Source organism: Chlamydotis macqueenii, chromosome 3 (genome assembly GCF_036417535.1).
Source record: "Chlamydotis macqueenii isolate bChlMac1 chromosome 3, bChlMac1.mat, whole genome shotgun sequence".
NCBI classification, from domain to species: domain Eukaryota; kingdom Metazoa; phylum Chordata; class Aves; order Otidiformes; family Otididae; genus Chlamydotis; species Chlamydotis macqueenii.
In genome coordinates, this window is record NC_141558.1 from 37657327 (window position 1) to 37679441 (window position 22115).

A 22115-nucleotide genomic window follows, 5' to 3' on the forward strand; every position below is an offset into this window, starting at 1 on the left:
GACAGCACACAGTATGTCTTGAGTCCATCCCATAGTTAATTAAACAGAATTTTAACATATCAGCAGATATACCATTTACAGAACTGAAAATCTTGTTCTATGCTATCAGTACATCTCATTTCTATATCAATATTTCTGATACATTGTTTTGGTTGGTTTTTTTCATTCACATGTAACTATAAATCTCCATCATTTGTTGCAGACTCTCCTCAGTTCCATGAAACTTAGATCTATTTATTTCATTTACCTCCATAAGCTACTCCCACATGGTCCTTCACCAAAATATCTGTGACCCTGATATCTCTGCCTCCTGTGCTGATACTCAGCCATATTCTTTACTAGAGCCAAATGGTTTGGGCCTTCTCCTACATAAACAAGTCACATCAACAATGTCCCTTTGAGTGACTGGCAGTTATTAAACAAGTCTGGTGATATTATTTCAGCACTGGCATCACAGCTGTTGACTATATATCTGTCCTAGCACCAGAAGAAAAAGGGGAAAAGTAGTTCTGTGCACAAAGCAGACCTGCTAGTGCAAGGCCAATATTTGTAAGAGCACTTTTACAGTCAACAGGTGACATGTTTTGTCCCAGACACTAGGCCAACTTCCAAGGAGGCACAAATGATGCATCATAAACCATCTTTTCTGATAACAGCTATATTTATGGCTCAATTCCCTCTCTTGTCTTCTCCACTGCCTGACAAATTGCTGAGGAGGCAGATAGCTAGCAGTTACTATTTCAGAAAGAATGGAAGCCAACAAAAACAAACACTATCTCTTGCTGTCTTCTGAGTATGAAGAGTTGGAAATGTCTAAGGTATCTTGAAACAAAGTCTGCCATCCGTTTGGTCTACAGATATTCATGCATGCTATCCAAAATAAGCATTTCCAGATATTCATTTCTGCCCTCTTTTATAGATCCCGTTGTGCTGAAAAGTGAAGTAAGAAGAAAGTAAATGGACTGACACAACTGCCAGTAACATCAATACACAGCTCGTTCTTTCTAATGTCAGCTGAACTGAGACTTAAATCCCGCGTCAACATTTATGTTCTTTCCACTAAAGCCCTCCCCTTTTCAACCTCTCGGGTCTTAAGAATCATTGTTGATATCCTGTTTGGTAAATGTGAAAATCTGAAGCACCACCTGGCTTAGTCACATTTTGAATGGTCTAATGAAATAGAATATTTCAGAAAAGAAATATTCATAAATACTGTATTTCATAACAATAAACGAACAGTCTCAAAAAAAGAATACCAGATACTCCTTGCAAAAATGGCAATGTTTAAAGGATCACAATGGATCAAAAGTAACAGTCAATTCCTGAGGTCTTCTCATGCGCTAAGCAGTAGAACGGCATTTCTCAAATACACAAAGAGTTCTTTTAAGAAGGGGTTGACATAAGTTCAAAAACAAGCTTTAGTCTCTGTAGAAGCCTCCTGAGCCACATAGCAACAAGTCAGATGCTGAGAGAGGCAAGTGAAGTACAAACTGAATATGTATTAATATAATCTAACTTAAGAAGCTATACTTTATATGTCAATATCTAAGCTATCCTAAGCTCTTTTTATAGTCAAAAGACAAAAATCGATAGTTTTAAAAGACAATTCTTCTGACCAATTTGCAACAGCTGCTCTACGAGAAGAAGGATCTGCTCATCTTCATAAAATTAGCCTAGGATGATTAGCTCATGTTCAGACAACTCTCAAGCTCTGTGTCTCTTTCTCAGTCATTCTAAGCCTACCTAGTTTGGTGATGGCGCCTCAGATTCTCAAGGCTAATAATTCAAACACAAGATTATAATTGTCCATTCCATGGAATCTTAAGTATGGGAAAGATAAAAGAGAATTGGGAAAAATATTGCCACCGAAGTGGATATACTAGAAAAGTCTAGATATGGGCATAGTACACAGGCAACATAGAAAGGCTGGATGGTTACAAGGAGATTGCAAACACTAATCTCTATTATTTTATGAAAGTATAAGAGGACTTTAAGTGGAGGCAATAGAGGATGATGGCGGATGCAAGTCTGGCACTGAAATATGTAATAATACTTTATTTTACACAACATATGTATTAAAAAGATAATATAAACGTGAAAGTCTCCTTTAATTTAATTGTACTAGAACAATTGGATGAGTTTTAAAAATTGCAGTAACCTTTTGTTGTACAATGACAACAGTAAGCCCCTGGTGAAAAAAAAAAAAATACTTTGGTCTGTTGAGTATTTTTTATTTATTTAAAATTACTATAAGTATTTTTGCTACTGAAAGAAAATGTAAATCGATGTATTTTTCACCCTCATATTAGGGCAAAAGGTGACAAGCATTATAATAGTAGTAATGTAACCACAGAATGTCTTTCTACTATTACAGTCAAGAACGAAGGCCATTACAAGTGAATGTGGCATCAAACAAAATGTCGATAGTGTTTGTGTTATGAAACTGAGAAAAATATTTAAAGAGAATAAATGCTTAAAAGCCAAACCCATTTATATTTGAGTTTTATTGGTAAAATTGCTGGTACTCACAGTTGCTGAGCTGTGCCTAAGAAAATAAAAGAAAATATGAGAAAAGCATCTGAACAAAAACAAGGGAGGTGATGTAATACATTCCCCTGGGAACATCATGGTAAAGAATAGCAAATGATCTACATTTGCAAATAAGTCAAAACAGTTAAGAGCTCTAAATATGGTGGGAAATGCTGTTCCCCTTTGTACATAATTACTTCACAAAAGGGGTAGGCAATGTTTTGTATTTCAGCTCTCTTAATATGAATGCGTCCCTTAGGAAGCACGAGACTTTTATACACAGTCTTCTACTGTAGGTTTAAGACAACTAAGAAAATACATAGTAAGGCAGAAGATATAGAAGAAATAGGCAGTAAAAAAAATAAATTACAGAAGACTATGGAAAAAATAGAAGACAAACACAGAGATTGTTCAGAAGACACTCTTTAAAAGACTGAAACACACTGGAAAGCTCAGTGTCTTGGGTAAATTTAGATTCTCAAGATTTCTTCCTTGGAATCCCATCTCAACAACACGCTGCAGTCACTTCAGTCAAGGGTTTTAGGCCATAGAGGGTAAAAAACCTTCTTGACTAAAGCTGTATGCAGTTTTGAGGATATATTTATACTTAGAAGTATAAATTAGGAAATTTATTATTTGAGTATTCAGTAAAAAATTAATTTGAGTTTTAGATTTTTAATTGCAGAAGTTAATTCTGAAATATTGCAACATCCACTATTAAAAACAATGAAAATAATTGTGTAAAACACACCATCAGCAAATTAATTTATGATTTCTTCCAAGAAAATCATTATGCAAGACTTCTCTTTCAACGTTACTAAGGCTACCTAACAGATAACATTAACTGCTAACATTGGTTTTCCTTGGCATTCACTCAAAGCTGAGGTCTACCTAAGCAGGACTTTGAGCTCTTACTGGCTCAAGGAGAAAAGCCAACAGTGAAGAATGAGCCATTTTCCTTTCCTAAGACTAAAGATAGCAACTGTTTGGCTAGTAAGCTTTTATGTCCTTTTCTTTTTCTTTTTTTTTTTTTTTTCTTGCAGTTGTTATCTGTTACTCTCCATGAGCATCACTTGATGCATCTTGTCAGTGAGCATGCCCGCACACATCGCATTGGATACATTTGGGAAAAAGACAGAGTCTGTGAAAATTTATTCTAGCTCTCAGAATACACCTGGACAGAAGGCAAAGAAACATGGAGAAAAAAGGCACAGACAAAAGTCAGATGCAAGCTACCATGCAGATCGACACATTTAACAAGTTTAAAACATGAAATGTGGTTTCCAAATGAAATACAGTATTCCAAAACACGGAATATTCTGTGCAATAAAAGCCTCTCTATCCAGTAGCAATTTACCTTTTCTGCTGATGACAGGGTCCTGTGAAAACATGGAATTTTCTAACAGCCCAGATATATTAACTCTATGTATAATGTAATGGACATATCTGTATGCACAAACACACATAAATTAATGCAAAGTCTGAATATGCACCTATGGTTAGACTGAGACAGGAATAATTAGCATTTACTATTATTATTGAAATAAAAATAAATAAATACAGTAGAATTCTATATTACTTCCTTCCTCCTCTCACCACATTATAAACAGCAAGTTACTCAAGAAATACTACCTAACCTTGTGTGATGCAATATAATAGGACTAAATATTATAAAGTTTTGACTGAGGCTTGATTGGAGAGACCATTGGAGACTCTTACTCTTTTGATTCATTATTTGTAACAATGATAATGTCTGTACTAGAATAAAATAATCTGATCTATCAAAATTCAAGTTTCACTTTTTTCAACAAGATTCAGAAAAGCACATAAAAAATTTGCAATTTCTTCCACATCTGTACTGTCAAAATAAAGTGAAGAAAACTCAGCACATGCAAGGAAACACAGAATAATAATTCTAACATGCCACAGAAGATGACTTTGGATAAGTATTTACTTAACCACACCTTTCATTACCATTGTGGTAAGAATTTCAGTATTAACTAACACCAACTTCAGCAACAGTCAAGAAAAATGTCACAGAGCCCTATTTATTCACTGCAAATGAGGGAACATTCTGAAAATCTGATGGATATTTGCATGTTTGGGTTTTTTCTTACTTCAGTTGACAGCAAATCATATATTTTGAAATATTAAATTTCCAAATAAAATCTGTGGGAAAACTGTAATTGTTGTGAAATATTCCTGTGCCTCTGCTTGCTCACTATAGTAATCTGTATGTAAGGCTCTGTGTCGGTCCACATATCCCAGGGTGTACCTCACCAACTCAGCGACACAGGGGTCATGAAGCTTTGTAGAAAACACAATTAGGCAGAAACTTCTGATCCACAGAGAAAAAATACTAAGGCATGAGACATCCAAATAAAGTGTTGGAATCAGCTTTAGGATTTAAATTATAATCCCCCTCCACCAAATACATAAAATAAAACCTAAAACTAGTCTATCACACTATTTCTCAATGGTTTTAGAACACTCCATAGATGTGAATCCTTGGAGTACAGGAGGTTTGGGGTCAAGTTTGTGGTGGATTTTAACAGAACAGAACCCATTTCACATATTCCTCTAACGAAAAAAAATAAAATAAAACTTATTGTATCCCATGAAGTAGTCACAGGATATCTACAACAAATAGAAAACTATTCGGGGTATTGAAATACCAATGAGCCAAAAGCAGCAGCAATAACATATGACTTACAAAGGACAAAACGAAATTTCAATACACATGAAGAAAATAAACGACAATATCTATAAAAGCCCAAAGAGCTGAAGGATGTTAGCATTCATCAATGATACACTTGTAATGTGCAACAGATAAAACACTAATATCTAGCTAAAACCCCTCTGTAATAATAAAAACAATAAATAAAATAAAAACTGTTCTGTAACAAGAAAAATGCCACTCCATTTGAATATTTAAATATATCACAGGTGCTTTCCTTCAGTTTTCCATTAATTATATTTCCAGTACTTCACAACTGCATAATTAACTAAGTCCTTCACTGAGTATGCCACCTAAAAACTGTTACTTGGAACTTGAACATTTTTGGCAGCAATTGAACTTTTAAATTGAAAAGCAGATGCTCCGTGATAAATAGCAAATATTTTTTTTTTGTCACTATATGACACTCATTTTAAAATAACTGTTCCTTCAACAGTACCTGTAGAAAAACCTGTGCAAACTATCCTCTCATTCTGACAGCATTTAACAATTTTGATCAATATTTCCTTCTAAAAGTAAACTAGGCTTGTCAAGCTATTGCTTTGGATATAAAACACACCACAAGATCACATACAAAAACTTTTATTTTTCAATTTATTTCAAGTTTCCCTTGAAGCAAACTTATTTAATACAATTTATTGTCTGTTGCCCAAAGCCTATGATTTCATTTACTCTTCCTCATCTGTTTTATTGCTTTCTGTGTGTTCTACTGATAATCCAGCCTGGCGAGCTTACAAGAGTCAATACCTGAGAAACAGAAAGGTAGGAATTTGCGGAACAGTCTAACATAAAATAATATTCTTGGACAGAAAAAGCAAGCTACAACTTAGTCAAAAGACTGAGTTTGGCGTGTGTCAATAATAAATCAGCAGCATATGGCAAAAACATATTCAAATGGCAAATCTAGATTTATTATTACACTTACAAATTCTCCACATGTCTGAGTTAAAATACTTAGTCAAAATAACTTTTGAAACTTTCAAGTTGCGAATGTATTACCAAACGTATTGTAATTGTTCACCAGGAGAATATTAAAGAGCAAGAAAAGGAAAGCTCTCCAAAAAATTACTTAAAAACATCAGCTGTTGGATACTTCTGACCCACTCAAGCATGCCCCCGCACTGATGGGAAATGGTGACTCTCGTAAGCACCATCCTTCCCCAGCCCATTCTTTAGGTTTACAAGCGTAATATGGACATTGGCACAGTTTCAGGTGTCCCTGTTGTTTAAATAAAGCATGTTTAGGAGCAATGGACAATGTCATATTTATTTTAGAGGTGTAATCTTCTGAAACACACTGGAAAGGTGACCCTGAACCCCTCCAATTGTAGAAGAAGCATCTATAAAAACAGATTGTACTTGTTCGTTTCCTCCTCTAATGCATATTCAGTCCACTCCAAATAACAGAATAGCCTTAAAAAGAGACTAGCAGTTTTCGCAAATTAAAAAAAAAAAAGTTTTTTTTCTTCTGCATAATGAGCTAGACAGTATTCTAATTCAGAAATGACTTTACTTTTCAGTACTTCTGAACATTGAAATAAGAAAAGAAAAAATGAGTCATTACATTGACTCTAGGAAAAGTAATATCCTACCACAGTATTTTCTTGCCAATTGAAGGGAGGAAAAGGGGAGGGAAAAGGAATATTCATGTATTTTCTCCTTTGTTCAAATACTGGTGATGTACTACCAGGGAAGGATCTAGCAGCAAGATCTAAGAGTGAAAAAAATTCCACTTGTAAAATAGATCTTAATTTGTGAAGGGGACTGCAATTATCTATTACCAGAATAGCATTGACAGGCAGTAGACGAATGATAAAAAAAACACAGAAGATTTACTCCATCAACAGTTCTACACAATGTACATTATTTGTTTGATACGTTTATGTCTTTAGATTGACAAGCTACGAAATGGCAGGTTTCCTCTGTACTCAGATTTCTTCAGTTCAAGTTTCTATTTTGGTTGGAATACGAATAACAGAAGTAGGTTTGTTCCTGTTTTCTCAACAGTTTCTTATTTGCACATTCATAGGTAGGTATTTTTCAAAAACATGAATCTTGGAAGGCCGGTACTAGTTCTTATGACAATTGGAAGTAGTTTGGGGAAATGCAGAAAGCTAACTAGCACAAGTTGAAGAAACGAGCTTGAATTTGCACCTCAGCTTTTCTGGATTCAGTCTTCCACCACAGATGCCTCCAGACGAGTCAGGACTGCCAGCCCAGTCATGCTCATTGACCTATTTAGGCAACTGCGAGAACTGCCACATTCCTGTATTTAAATATTTGTAGCAAGTTAAGGGAAAAAATATCCCAAAAGCAAGCATGCAGGAAGTAGCTTGAAACAGCAGCCTACAAGTCCCTAAAGTGTGGCAGACGAAGGAGAAGTGGCTGTCCTAGCAGCTGCCCTGGATGTTTGTCTCTCATGCACCATTCAGTGCTTAAATGTCTGTATGTGACAGTTATATGAACAAAGAATGGCTTCAGACACGCTTTTGCAAAAAGTGAACTGACCGTCATGATTCATCTGTATATTAACGGTGTATATATATATTATATATATATGACCAGCCAGCTATTTAACCATGTCTACCTAGGGCAAGAGGTTTGTGTGTCTAGCTTCTCTGAAGCCATCATAGCTGCAGTGAGAGTGACTTCTGACACCTAAGCAATCCTGATGGCTGGCATGTGGCCACCGTCCCGGCGCTCCAAGGACTGTTCAAAAGAGTTTAATGCCTTCTACCTAAGGTGAAATTTATGGTTAATGGTTTATGTTTAAATGCTAACACACAATTAATCTTTCCAAAGCTCCCACAACTGGCCATTGCCCATATTGAATTTACACATGCAATTGGTCTAGGATTGCTCTGGCAGCCCTGAACTTGTCAGAGCTTCTCTTTGTAAGGTACCACATAAACACAGTACTTGTTCCTCTGTTAAGCATCCATTATTAGATTAAGATTTTTATGGTCAGAAGAAACCCTTTCACCACTGGTTTGACTTCTATATAAGACAAGCCATTAGTCTTCCTAAATTTCATTCCTGCTGTGGCTGAATAATAGTACTTTAAATAAACCATGTCTCATCTATGACCCTTGTACACTAAAAATATTCTTTAAGTCTTTGATAAAGATACTAAACATTGCAGAGTTGAAAAAAACCTGAAATACCATAAAACTACAACTACTTTGTTAATCCTCACAGAAACACATGTTTTAAATCGCATTTTCTCTAGTAACACAGGAGTAGTAGTAACAGTAACACACTGCTTTGTTTTTTCATTGGTCCAGTTTCTTAAAAGGAATGGTATGAATTCATATATGTTACTGAGGGTAAAAAATAAGTCAACCAAAAATCTGTAAGCTCAACTTAACATCAGATTAAATTTTTTTTTAATAAGCCTATGCTAATCAGCAATAGTTATTTTACCCTCAATTCTTGATTAGCCAAACTTTCTGATTTGACTCAGTTCTTTATCTCAGGTTACAGCAACCAGGACCATTGTATTTTTAAAAAGGAGCCTTAACCTTAATCCAATCTTCCTGAACTTTTCAATTCATCCCAGATATAACAAAAAAAAACCCCAGTACTTCCGCCCTACAGAGCTCAGCATGGTCTAGAAATCTTTTACCAGAGTTTTTTTTCTAGAAGAACTAGCCAAAGAATTATTTGGACATTATAATTTAAGGATCTTCACAAATTTTTAAAGCTTTTGTTTAACATATGCATTTTCTGTTAATAAAATGGAAAATAAGACTTCTTGCCAAGATAGATAAAACTGACGTTTAAAAATATCTACCATATTTATATTGACAATCTAATACTGCCACAAGTACCATCATTACAGAAAAGCATCAGGAACAACATAAGGTCTCATTCTTACTGTCCATAATTAATATGGATTGTATTAATTTTCTTTAGTGTCTTTTGCTTTTTTATTGCCTACAAACTTAGGTTTTTAACTTGTATTCTATTATTGGGTTTTGCTGTTTGTTTTGTGGGGTGGTTTTTTTTTGTTATTTCTTTTTTTTTTTTATATTGCCAGTTTTCACATCCCTGTAAGGCAGGCTGATTTTTAACCAATAGGCTCATCCCACTCAGAGGGCTGAGTATGTGTGTAGGTCTCCATTAAGTTGTAGTTGCTCGTACCATGACAATCATTAATTTTTCTTCTACAATCTTCAAACTGAGTTACATATACCTCTATAGAAGTAGGTGAATGTCCAGAATCCAGAGATAACATCACCTCAGGATTTCCAACAAGACTTTCATATCCATGTTGAGACTTGTGCCAGAGTATGTTTTACTTGGATTGAAATCCCACCTGAGAAGCACCATCCTCACACTCAAAAAATATACAGCTACTGGGTAAGGCACAACTTTTAGTGAGATTGTCACGGTCTGTAGTAAATAACTAATAGTACCCCAAATATTGTTTTAAATGCTTTGGATAAAAATGGCCTCCAATTTGTGAATGACTTACAAAACAAGCGTATTATTTTTGGCAGCAGTCAACACCACTTCTTTTGAATGCTCAGTCCCACAGTGATTGCATGGAGTAATTTACTAGTTTGGTCATGCAAGTCTTTCTACTAGATCAATTTTAACTCATAAGTTAAGCTCTTGCTTATTTTCTAGGCAAGTGTGTAAAAATGCTTTATTTGCCTCTTTTCTCTTTCCTTGGTTTTACGAGTAGTGGGATACACTCCAGCTAAAAATATCTCTGCTAAAACGAACAGTAATAAGGCTGTTAATAATAATGTGTAATTGAGCAAGTTGCTCCTCAGAGTTACTGTTTTGTGTCCTACAAACAACAAAACAATACAGGATGAGAATTTGTGAAGTTTTTCTTGCAATCTGCTTTAGAGTAAGATTTAATCTTTCTGCAGAATTTGCAGGTTGTACACAACCACATTACAGTTGCCAAAAATACATATTTTAAAACTTATTTTAAAGCACTGAGGCCCCCACAGAAAGGGAAAAGGAACTAATCTAAACGGGAAACATCTGCACATTTCGAAAAAAAAACCAAGTTCAGCATAATCGTTATTTATATGTGCTTAAGTTATGAGAGCGATTTCTGTTGTACCTTATTATGGAAAATCCCGGCCAGAGTAAGAAAATATAGCATAAAAATACAGTCATTTGTCCAAGAGGTTTAGATTTTAAGATAAGGAATTGCAGTGCAATTCCACAGCAGCTTGACCAAATATAAGAAACTTAGCTAGCAAAATGTCATCGCTTTTCAGTCATTTCAGTCCTCTGCCTTGGCTCACCACCTAGTCACACAAATACCAGTATTAGGGAGGGAACAGGGTTGCGCAGTTGGGGGAGAGGGAGGATGTTAGAGGGAAGAAATTATGGGAGCTGGTGCCCCAGGATCCCTGATTTTGACTAAAGTAGCCAGCAAACAGCACCCAAGCTCCAGTTAATGAATCTCACCAGGCCCATGCAGTCTCTTCAGACAAGGGGTACACCAATAGAGTCCCGTCTATTCATAATCCTACAGCAGAGTTCAGAGGTCTCATTCCCAGTTACAGCGGTTAGATAAATGCTTAAACATCTGAGCAACCAGTCCACAACAGAAAAACCACCAAACATCCTTGTTTTGAAATGTAGTGTAGCACAACCCTGAAAGAGCAATTGTGCTGCCTTTAGAGTTGACCATAACCCAACCATGGTTCACAGTTTTGATTTCTCTCATGCTGCTGATTTCTATTGTACCTTATTATGGAAAATCCCGGCCAGAGTAAGAAAATGTAGCATAAAAATACAGTTATTTGTCCAAGAGGTTTAGATTTTAAGATAAGGAATTGCAGTGCAATTCCACAGCAGCTTGACCAAATATAAGAAACTTAGCTAGCAAAATCGCTTTTCAGTCATTTCAGTCCTCTGCCTTGGCTCACCCCTGCAAAAACCCAAATGGGCATTTTATGCACTGATCCCTAAGCCAATATAATTCCTTGCGTCTGCTACAGCACTACAAAAAAAAAACTCAACAAAAATAACTCTTTACTCAACCTCCGATTGATTCAAACTTAGTTTAAGGTCTCTTGTACCAGTAAATTTAGCTGGGAATTCTAGACTGTCGGGCAGTGCATGCATATCTGAGCTTGACACACACTTAGGCAGGAAGATAAAGCATCCCGACAGAAGCAGTCCTGTCCTACACTGCTAACCACCATGCTGGACTAAAACACGCTCAACATGTCATTGCACTGTATGACTAAAGTGAAGCTGTTCATGATATGATCCTAAAATAAGATGCTATATTCCAAAGTGAAACAGCAAAAGACATCCAGAACATAAAAAAATGCCAGCTTGCATAATTTTTATGCATCTTGTAATACTTTAAGTTTGCCATTCTTTCATACACATTGAACTCGTTGTTTAGTCACAAGAACAGTGACACGAAAGTTGAGCTACTTGTATGGGTATGCTTTTTTTTGCTATTTGCATATACATATATGATTGATATATTTCAAGAAAATAATACGCTGTGAAAAGTTAAAAATGATAGTGAAACTGAGGCATAAAAGCAAAATGTAAAGACTTCTGCAGTATCAGAAGTAGCTGATGCAATTAAGCGTCTAGAAACTTCAATAATGGGTAACTGGCTTAGCTGCTCAAACCAGGAATAAAAATATTTATAGCTAATGAGACTTGTATGTGATTTGATATGGCTATGTGCTACAGTGTTCAGATACATCTCACAAGTAAGTCTGCCTACTTTCAGAAGGGTGTTCTTGGGGACAGAGAGCAAGGGTAGGAGGCTATTTCTTAGTTCAGTAATGCTTTCATGATGTACTGTCCGAACTACCCCAGCGGGGCAGGGGTAGAGGTGTGTGTATAAAGCTGAAGATGCACACATGCAATCCAACAATCTAAAAGTCCCAGCTAAATTTACTGGTATGGGAATGCTTTATTTAGCTATGATACACAAAAATCTCTGACACATTTTTAACATACAGTTTAACATTTGTATCATTTATGACATAATATTTTTTTTTACTCTCCTAAAGCACAATGATATTGCTGGTGACATTTAATTTTGCATAATTTAGAGTCACTAACTCAAGTACTCTTTCTGGGGAAAAAAAGAAGGAAGAACAGGTGCCAAATAATTAACTAGTAATCCCGGGAGCCCTGGAAATAACAAAGCCAATTTTCAAACACTTTAAATCTCTGCACTTCACACAAATAGGAAGCCAAGTTAAAGAGGGTAAGGCCCACTTACTTGTAGCTCTAGGACATCATTTTGGGACATTTCATAGCATTAGAGTGTTTTCTATAGCTAAAGTCAATGTACAACTAAAGTACGTAGACATGCATTCCCAGCACAGGTCAGGCTATAGCTTCAAGCTGTTCACCAAAATGAGAGGCATAGTCAGAATTCACATCTGAAATCACTGCAGAGGAATTCTGCAGCAGAAGTGGAGAAAGAATGCTGCCTTAAATTATATTTTTAACTCTATTGTCCCCCTCTTCTTGAGATCTAATTTCTCATACCCCTTTTTAACATGTACAATGTATGCAGCACATTTTTACAGACAACAGCACCCTTAACTACTTGAGCCTTACAAAACAATCTACACTGTGCATTAGGATGACTATAACCACATTGTGTATTAGGATGAGGCTTTTTCCACAGGACTTTTTAGTTTGCACATAACCAAAGCCAGTATCATAACAAAGAAAAACTTTTTACAATTCAACTCTTACATAGTTCCCTTCAAACAGCTAATACTACACCTCAGAAAAGGATTTACCTCATTATCTGTTCCCACATCCAACATCACTGGTAGACACTCATGAGGTTTTACTCCTCCACATGCCGTATAAAGTGCCAGTTTACCAACTGGGATGCCCATTCCATAGCAGCCAAGGTCTCCAAGACCAAGAATACGTTCTCCGTCTGTCACCACAATAGCCTGGAGGAAGAAATAAAAGCACTGTAAAAATCACTTATTTGCTTTTGTGTACTAAGTATTCCATTATCTTCTTATCATTTTTTAAAATATTCATGTAAAAATTCCAACAGGCACAAACAAATAAATAGTACAACGAAGGCCCAGAATTGCTTTATTGTATTTCACTGTGGCTTTCTACACTATTTTAGACTCTTGCTTCACTGTAACTGAGACTTTCAAATAAAACTTTCATGAATACACAAGAGAGGTATTTAGTATTACACTACAAGTGAACTGGCATTGTTTCCTCTTATGTTTCTCTGTCAACAGTATGAAAACAGAACTGGAAGGGAAAGGAATTTATCCACAAAAAAAGAACAACCCAGACTCCTGGGTTTTGTCATGGCTTTCTTCAGCAAAACCAGAGCCAGCCACTTCTGCTGGCCTTTGACAGGGCTGTCTACAGCCACCTGGTTCTTACCCTTCAAAAATGTATACATTCTTCCCTTGAGCAAATAACACACTCCATCATACTTACACATATGAGGAAGTATGTGTTTCATTGACAGAAGTATAGGAACTCAGTAAAGCCCACAAAACTGAGCTAAAAAGGAAGATTTTACTCAGTGAAGGATGGAACTGCTCAGTATGGTAAGCAGTTGACAACACAATAATTTCCTTGTCATACTCTGTGACAAGCCATTTTAGTTGGAAATATAATATATTTTTTTTTTCCTGAGAGAGCTCATCAGGTATCATACGTGGAGAACTATTGACTCAAACACTAGAATGGTTTGCCAAGAAATCTTGTGGAGTCTCCACCCTTGGAGATACTCAAAACCCAACTGGACATAGTCCTGAGTAACCTACCCTGTCTGACCCTGCTTGAGTAGGAGGATGGACTAGATGTTCTCCAGAGATGTCTTCCTATCTCAATCAATCTGTGATTCCCTGAAATGCAGAAAAAGCATTCAGGGTTTTTTTTGATGAATAATATTCCATGTAATTAATCAGGATGCCTACAGCTAAAAAAGTAAGGGTTTAAAAGCCTCAAACTTTGTCTGTAACAGCATTGTTTCTATTTTTAAAAAGAGCTAAGAAATCACTGAAATCTAATTGATAAAAAGTTTATTAAAATACCTTAACCGAGTCACTTTGGGCACAAACCAGTGTCTGCTTTGTCATGTAACTAAAAGTGAACTTACCTTGACAATATTTTCTGGCCAGGACTTAAGCATTGTAGTGATGTGTCCCCGGTCATGGATAGTAATAAAAAGACCTCTGAAAATAAAAAAAAAAAAAAAAAATTTCATATAAACAGGAAATTAAATACTTCAGTATAAGTCAACTAAATAATAAATTAACACTATGCAAATGTGTTTTCAATATACATAGATTCAGTTCAATAAGTGCTCAATTCTGTATGAATGAGTAAATTAAATGTCTGCATTTAGTAGAAGTCAGAGAACATATAACTCAGGAAAGCTTCACTGAGCAGTAAGAACCTGCAAGAGTCACTTCTGAAAATTGCTAAGTTTGATTTTAAAGCTCACTGAGCACTCGATCTGTTTAAATGTGTTTGTTAACTGTCCCAGACCAAAAAACATGTCCATCGTATGACAGCGATCACTAGTGCCGCAGCAATTCTAAAGTTTAGAGAAGAGGACAGGTCAATGTTTCAATCTATGAACAAAACCTAAAATAAGCCACATATTATCATTATATAAAGTAATTAAAGAGTATTCAATTCTGTGTTTAGAAAACAGTTTGCCTAATTAATTATATTGCTCCTTTGACACCTACAAAAGTGGAAATGTATCCTCTCTATATGAAAATCTCTTTGATTTGAAAGTGTGTAGCACATCCTACAGTGCTAAGCCTACAAAATTTTCACTTCGAAGACTATTTGTAAATGGGCCTTTAGTCCCACCAGTACAAAAAGGTATAAAACAAAATGACAGAAAAGTGTAATTCTCACTTAATTTTTTATTTATTATAGAAACAAAATCAACACAGTATCTTATCCCACTCTTCAGCATTTCATTCTTCATTTGTTTTACTTGACATGCAGCTATACATCCAGGTCCACTCAGACTTAATTGAATTCCATTTCTTATCTATTTTTCTCCTGTGAGATAGTGGAAAAAAATTCTCCCACTAAAATCAATCTCTCAAATACCATGAAGAAAATATCAATGAAGAAGTACATGCCAAAGATGACTTCTTGTAAATAAAGTTTGCACTAGTAAGTATAAGGAGTTATCTTCTGGAATTATTCTAAAGCATTTCATCCACCTATTACAAAAAAAATACAATGTAAAAATTAGAGAAGACTGTTTAAAAACAATTTAAATCTAAGTCTGCTACAATATCTCCATATTCATAGAAGTGGGTACATGCCCATGTGGGTCTTAATAAAACTAATAACTCAGGGAAATGCTTGTCAGATATGACTGCAAGTATTCCAAGTCAAGCAAAAAACTTCCTGCAGTGTTAAAAAGTATATCAGTTAAGACACCAAAATGAGTCCAAAAATTATATTTAATTTCATATGTTACAATCATAGAATCATAGAATCATTTAGGTTGTAAAAGACCCTTAAGATCATCAAGTCCAACCATAAACCTAACACTGCCAAGTCCACCACTTCATATGTATTGTATATATATTTTTATATAAAAATTATTGTGTGATATGTTTTAAAATATGAAATTAAATATAAAATTCAATATAAGTGTAATCTTCCCCTCTTTGATGTCAAAAAGATACAACTGAAATTGTTTATTATTTTGGATGAAAGGCAATCTAAGACACACTGCAATTAACCAAAGTATTTCTTAATCTTAAAGCTAATGATTCAGAAACAGAAACCACATCCTCAAGTGGTCAATTAACTAAAAACTGTCATGTTCTAAAAGAAATATAAATATGTACTGTGTAAAGGAAAAAAACAATCAGTCATTTCTGGTTACATATTTTTGGCTGTTAAAATTTCATTTTACACATTTCCCCCTTGAAGTGGGAATTTTCTGCTCCTGGCATTCCCAATTAATTCCCCTTCTGCTTCCATCCTCCATGCTCAGAACAAACGCACCAGGCTGGATGATTACAACTCTCCGTTGTTTCTTAGTAAGTAATGCCTGTCAGTAGATTAATTCCTCCACCCCAGTGGAAGTGACAGTCCTTGGGGGCAGGAAGGTTATTATTTACAGCATTTTGGAGAAATTGTGGTATTTACAGCATACAAGCATTTCTATTTGTGAGCCAGCTACCCAAAAGAAGATGGCCCTGACAGTGAAATGCCAGAAAGCAGCAAAGCAACGTAAATGCAGATGATTCCTTTCTGATGCATTGTACAGTGAGTCATTTTACAAAACACTGTGTATACTGTTAAATCATAAAATACAGATAATCAAAGTTGCTAGCCTCACCAACAGTCAACCGTGAGAGATAAGTGCACAGGAGGAAAACTATCTAGAGGCATCACCCCTCTCCTTCTCACTGCCCTCCCATTTACACCAATCTAATAGATTTGTGTTAAATGAAGCAAGGTTTTGTATTGATTTTCTAAAAAGCCAGAGCCCAGCCCAGTGTGGTTAAATGACCTCTTCCTTGCAAGCTAGGGAGAGAGGTCTCCATGGAATAAAATCCCCGGCAGACGAAAGTAAAGGCAGGGCAGCTGCTCCAGAAGGAATTTTTTTAGAACATTTGTAAGGACCTTTGAATAAGTATTGAGACCGTATTTCAGAAATCTGTTCAAGCAGGATCACATTCAAACAACAATGGAAAAGAGGGGCTGAAGTGTAAACAGAGTCATGTTGAAAGCATTTCACTCCCCTCCTTCTCCCCTTCCCTCCATTCTTTCTGTAAATTACTAAAACGTTTCTGGACACATTGTCCTGACTGAGAAGATACCCCTAGATTTAAGGGCACAGAGTAAAAGATAAGAAACTTTTGATCTTTTACCTGGATCTGTTTTCCTCATCTTTCTTTTCTTAAGTTTTCTCCTTTAAGCTGACCTCCACAAGAAGCTACCCTAAGTTGCAAGAGGAACCATAGCTTGCAGTGGTGTCAGCCACAAGAACATTCAACCTACGTTACTGGAACCGAACATGCTGGCAATTCTACCTGCAGTCAGAGCACTACGCGTAGTAGCACTACGCAGTAGTAGCACTATGCATTTTTCCTTTTCCATGAGGTCACGCTCTGTCCAGAAAAAGCACTAACTGCATAAGATTATTACAAGTGGGATAGGGTGACACAAGCTGACAAGGTAGAAAATTATTTGGCTACCTAGCAGACATTATACTTAATTTCTGGCTATCATAGCACAGTCACGAGAAGACTCAAGAAAGGGGCAAGATCCACAGTTTAAATTGGATTAAATTATATATGTATTTCAGTCCAAAAATAAGTCAGAATAGAGTATAAAGTTACTAATAAGTACTGTCACGTCAGTGACACACACCCCGCTCTGCTGGATGCAGAGCAAGAGACAGCCTGTGTTGTGTGTATCTGTTGGATGCAGCACTTCAGGATGGGGCTGCTACAGCAGGTGGAAAGCAACACATTTCAGCACATAAATAAGCAAGGTACAGGAAAAAAATACCTAAAGATAAGGTTCTGTAAAAAAAAAAAACAACAAGATCAGGAAAAATATGATACTTGTTTTTCAGCATGCACATGTTCACATATCTAACAAGAAAAGCACCTCATGGGGAAGTAGGCTTAAGTTCACCTCTACATACTTTCAGGGCAGCCTAGGTTGGCAAGTTCACTGTAAAAGCAAGCGTAGGTTTTGCGACACAGTATGGTCCTTTCTACCTGAACTGACATCTTGGTTACACATATTATTTTTCTTGCAAGGCAACAAATTGAGACCTGCTGAGGTTTAAAAGGCCAATCAGCCAAATTATGACTTAAAACTGACTTGAAGCTTGCAGCAACAGATTAGTCTTCAAATCAACATGTTCATTTTGAACCTGGCACAATGCAGATCTACATGGAACTTGTCTGAGCGCATATGCCGAACCCCTCATTTTCAGTCACTTTGGCTCCAGTTAGCCTTCAGTTCAGCATTGGTTGAAACCAGTCTAGCCAAATGGATCACTTCTACTTATGCCCACTTCAGATAGCCAGATGATAAATGAAACTACAGTGGAGGAATAATTATGCAAATAAGTAACTATGTCTCCTTTCCTCTTGTCACGCCACCAGTAAGACCAGAGCCCCGAAGAACAAGGGAGGAACCCACACTAGGACATTGGGACCCACTCAACAAAGGGTGGATCTGTTTTGGGTCACTGAGCTCACTACGCTGTAGCAGATTCTACCAGTTATGTGGAGGTCATGCTACACCACATAATTTGGCTCTGTTTTATTAGAACTCTGATCTATGAGAACAAAGTAAACAGAATTAAATGGAGTATTTGTTTATTATGCTTCAAAGAAATAATGTTCCACCAGCAATGTATTTGTCTATTTTCTATTAAAGAACAGTTTTGAAAAATGTATCATAGAAACAGAATAATCCTTTCTTTCCTCTTCTTATAATAACACAAGGCAATCTAACATGTCCCAGAAAATGCCTAACATTTTTTAATGAAAAAAAGTTCAAATTTTTCTCACAACCCTACGTGTTCAAAATCGTTATCTGAATTATGAACTGTACACAGAATTATAGCAGAGGTGACTTCACTTCCCCAGGCAGCCTAAATCAACAAATTTAGTAATAACAATAAAAAATCTCAGAGATCAGCCTCAGTTTATTTCTGAGCCTAGACTTTCCCAAACTCCTACACTTTGTAAAAAAAGAGGTAAACTACATCCCTAGTCCCTGTTAAAATTCCCTCCTATTTTTGTTAAGATTATAAAACGGGTAAAAATACAAACATTGTACTAGAAACTAAGAGTACCTATACGCCCCCTAAAGAATGTCCTGCTCTCACTAAGAAATAACAGCATTTCCCATTGTAACTGTTCAATATGGTCTCCTGTCATCACGGAAAATGTACTTAAACTTTTAATTACATCTTACCTAACCAAGCTCCTTTGTGCAGTAACATTTGTTTTAAGACCTCTATGGACTATATGAATACAACTGATAGGCTGATTTAAGAAATGCAGCTGTTCACAGATTTTATTTTTTTTTTTTACTTTTCCCTTACCTGTCCCTCTGTAGGGATGAATTTCATTACTTTACAATGCACAGGTATTTCTTCCAAGAAGTAAAACAGTCAATGCTGAAATTGCAGCTGCTACTGACCTCCATCCTGCATTCATCAGTATTAAAGAAACTTGGGCTTTACATTTTCCAGATGTTGCATACTCAAACCATATTTAAACAGAAAAGTTTGTAAGAAGTAAATCAAAGATTAAATCAAAAACCGACATCAAAAATAAGACAGGAGCATTAAGAGAATAGTATGTACTGTTAACACCTCTGAAAGCCTGGAGCTATGTATGAGTAAGATATAGTTCATAAAACAGGTAAGTACTAGCACCGTATGAAAGACAATGGAGAATAAGATATTAACCCAGAAAAGACACAAAAGTTTATAAATATGATTTGTTATTTCATGTTTGGCATATGGTTTTCCAAATGGTTGATTATAAATAGTTCGTTTTAGAAGAAAGTGACTTAAAATATTCTGGAAGACCAATGCTAACATCTGCTGACTCCAGTTAGCTATACTTAAAAGAATAATGGAAGCCTCATTATACATTTTTACAGTGACTCAAAAGTTGAATTTGATACAGGAGTGTAATGAAATAATTAAAATAGAAAAAAATATAATGTTCATAATCACTGTAAATGGGAAATGCTAATGTCAAGGAGTCTGAACAGTCAATCTTCAGCTACTGGAGCAAATCAGCACTTAATCTTATTTCAATATTCCCTTCTGAAAACGCTGTTTCATGGCACTATTCATCCAGCATCGGCAGCCTGTGCGGCACTCTTCACATTCCCAAGTCCATGTTAGTAAGTGCTATAATAGTTACTACAGTTTAAAAAATTACACCTACATAGCTGAGACAAATTCAGGGCACTTACACAACGGTACAGTCTACAATGGGAATTAGCCTTAAGGGCAGAAAAGCGCGGAAACTGTCCTTGAAGACAACAGCTGTAAGTCTGGCTTTTGAAGATACAACCTCAGAGGAGTGAGGTTTCAGAAAAGAAAGGATAGGATTTGGAGGAGTAAAAGGCACACACCTCTAGTGGCACAAAGATTCAGATGCTATGGAATCTTTTAGTATAGATGTGAAAACATTATTTAAAAATAACTAATAATGATGATAGTAATTTTTTTTTAAAAAAAAAAAAGACAACTGGGGTAGCTAGCTACTTAATATTATAATTTTTTTCCGATGTAAGCCTCAGCAAGATGCAGTGCTCCAGATGCTGCACATCCGGGAACAAAAGCAAATACAGTATCTGCACTATGCTCAGCCCTGCCCAAAAGCTTCAACTAGAGTCCATGGTTTGCCTTACCTCCTTGACAATGGACACTGTGGGCTTCAAAGAGCCTCCTCCAGGTAGTACTACAGCCAGAAGAGCTGGTTCAAACAACACCATGGGTTGCAGGAACTTCCAAATGGACTCCCTTTAGCCACACTTCGTGTTTTACTTCCAGCAATCTTAGTTGGCAAATTGTCACACCTGAAGTGGACTGGGTTAATATTCAAATACAGTCAGAGTTGCCCAGAGACCCAGCTTCAGGTCTCAGCACATCCCCACTTCCACCTCACGTGAGATTAGGGAAGTGGGGAACCAGGGGTTGCTGTTCAGTAACTTCCAACACAGCGAGCTGAGTAGGAACACTCCTGACCCATCTCCAGGCAGGGGACAGATCACACAGACACTGCCCCATCTGGCCTTCTGCGTCTGAAAGAGGGTCCAGAGCTTGCAGACAGCATATATTTTATAAATGGTAGCAAACCAGAGCCAGTGAGAGTAAAAGAAGAGACAAGTGGCCCATAGCAGTACAGACTGAAGGCAAACAAAAAGGGAAGAAAAAAAACCTGCACAAGGACTGCTGTCCTATTACTTTTCTCCAGTAGCTCTGGACTTTCCCAGCTCTCTGAGAGACTGATTCTTCCTACCAAAGCATGTAATCTCTACATTGCTACTTTGAGTATACAAAGACTTCCGCAAAAGGAATCTTTTTTGCTTGAAACATCCTGCTCAATCAGGTAAACTCAGGCTCCAGAACTGGGTAAAGTCAGTCATTTGTACAATAAAAGTCATAAGTAATTCATTAACTGCTCTCACTCAACACAAAAAACATTACATTGTTAAATTAATCGGAGTAGAACATTACAAGCTTTACACAGCAAAATTTTAAAACCAATTTTACGTGGTACACAAAGTAACTATAGCTTGTCACTTCACTAATAATCCACAAGTCTCTAGTTAATTTTGGAAACCATATCATGCACCTCAAACTATTTCAGATTAAAATTAAGAATACTTCATAGTGAAGGCAACACTTGATGGACTTTGTCATTGCAGAATTTTGGCATAAATTATGTAAAAGACTCGTTATTTTATATCTAGATTAGCACTGTTTTTTAATTAGTGCCTAATCTCATTTACTTTCAAAAGCAAACAGCACAGCATTTCGTGATCTAAATAGTCAGAACATAATGACACATCCTTTTCGTACAGCAACAGAGTAGATCAAATCCTGTCTTCTTTATGTTCATTTCTTAAAACATGAATCTGTTGATCTAATGATATTCCTAAAGTATCATTCATCTAGACACTCAGCTTTTATGTGTTGTTGTTTAACCACATAATGGCAATTCAATGGGATGCGTTTGTTTGAAAAGGAAAAGGCAGACTTTGAGAAATACTGTGTTTTAAGAGCCAGAGCTATTTTGCTCCAGAAGCTACTTAAATTCTTCTGACAGTTGCTCAATAAATAACTTAATTACTTACA

The 22115-nt window shown here is 36.2% G+C and overlaps 1 protein-coding gene across 1 annotated transcript in view; it reads right to left on the reverse strand.

The window, feature by feature from the left end:
• Positions 1-22115, reverse strand: part of ME1 (malic enzyme 1) — a 177032-nt gene that overhangs the window by 86536 nt on the left and 68381 nt on the right. The window contains exons 4-5 of the mRNA XM_086745759.1: positions 14376-14451; positions 13030-13191 (exon numbers count right to left, since the gene is read on the reverse strand). Of these exons, the coding sequence (XP_086601885.1) occupies positions 13030-13191; positions 14376-14451 (238 nt within the window). The remainder of the gene's footprint in view (positions 1-13029; positions 13192-14375; positions 14452-22115) is intronic.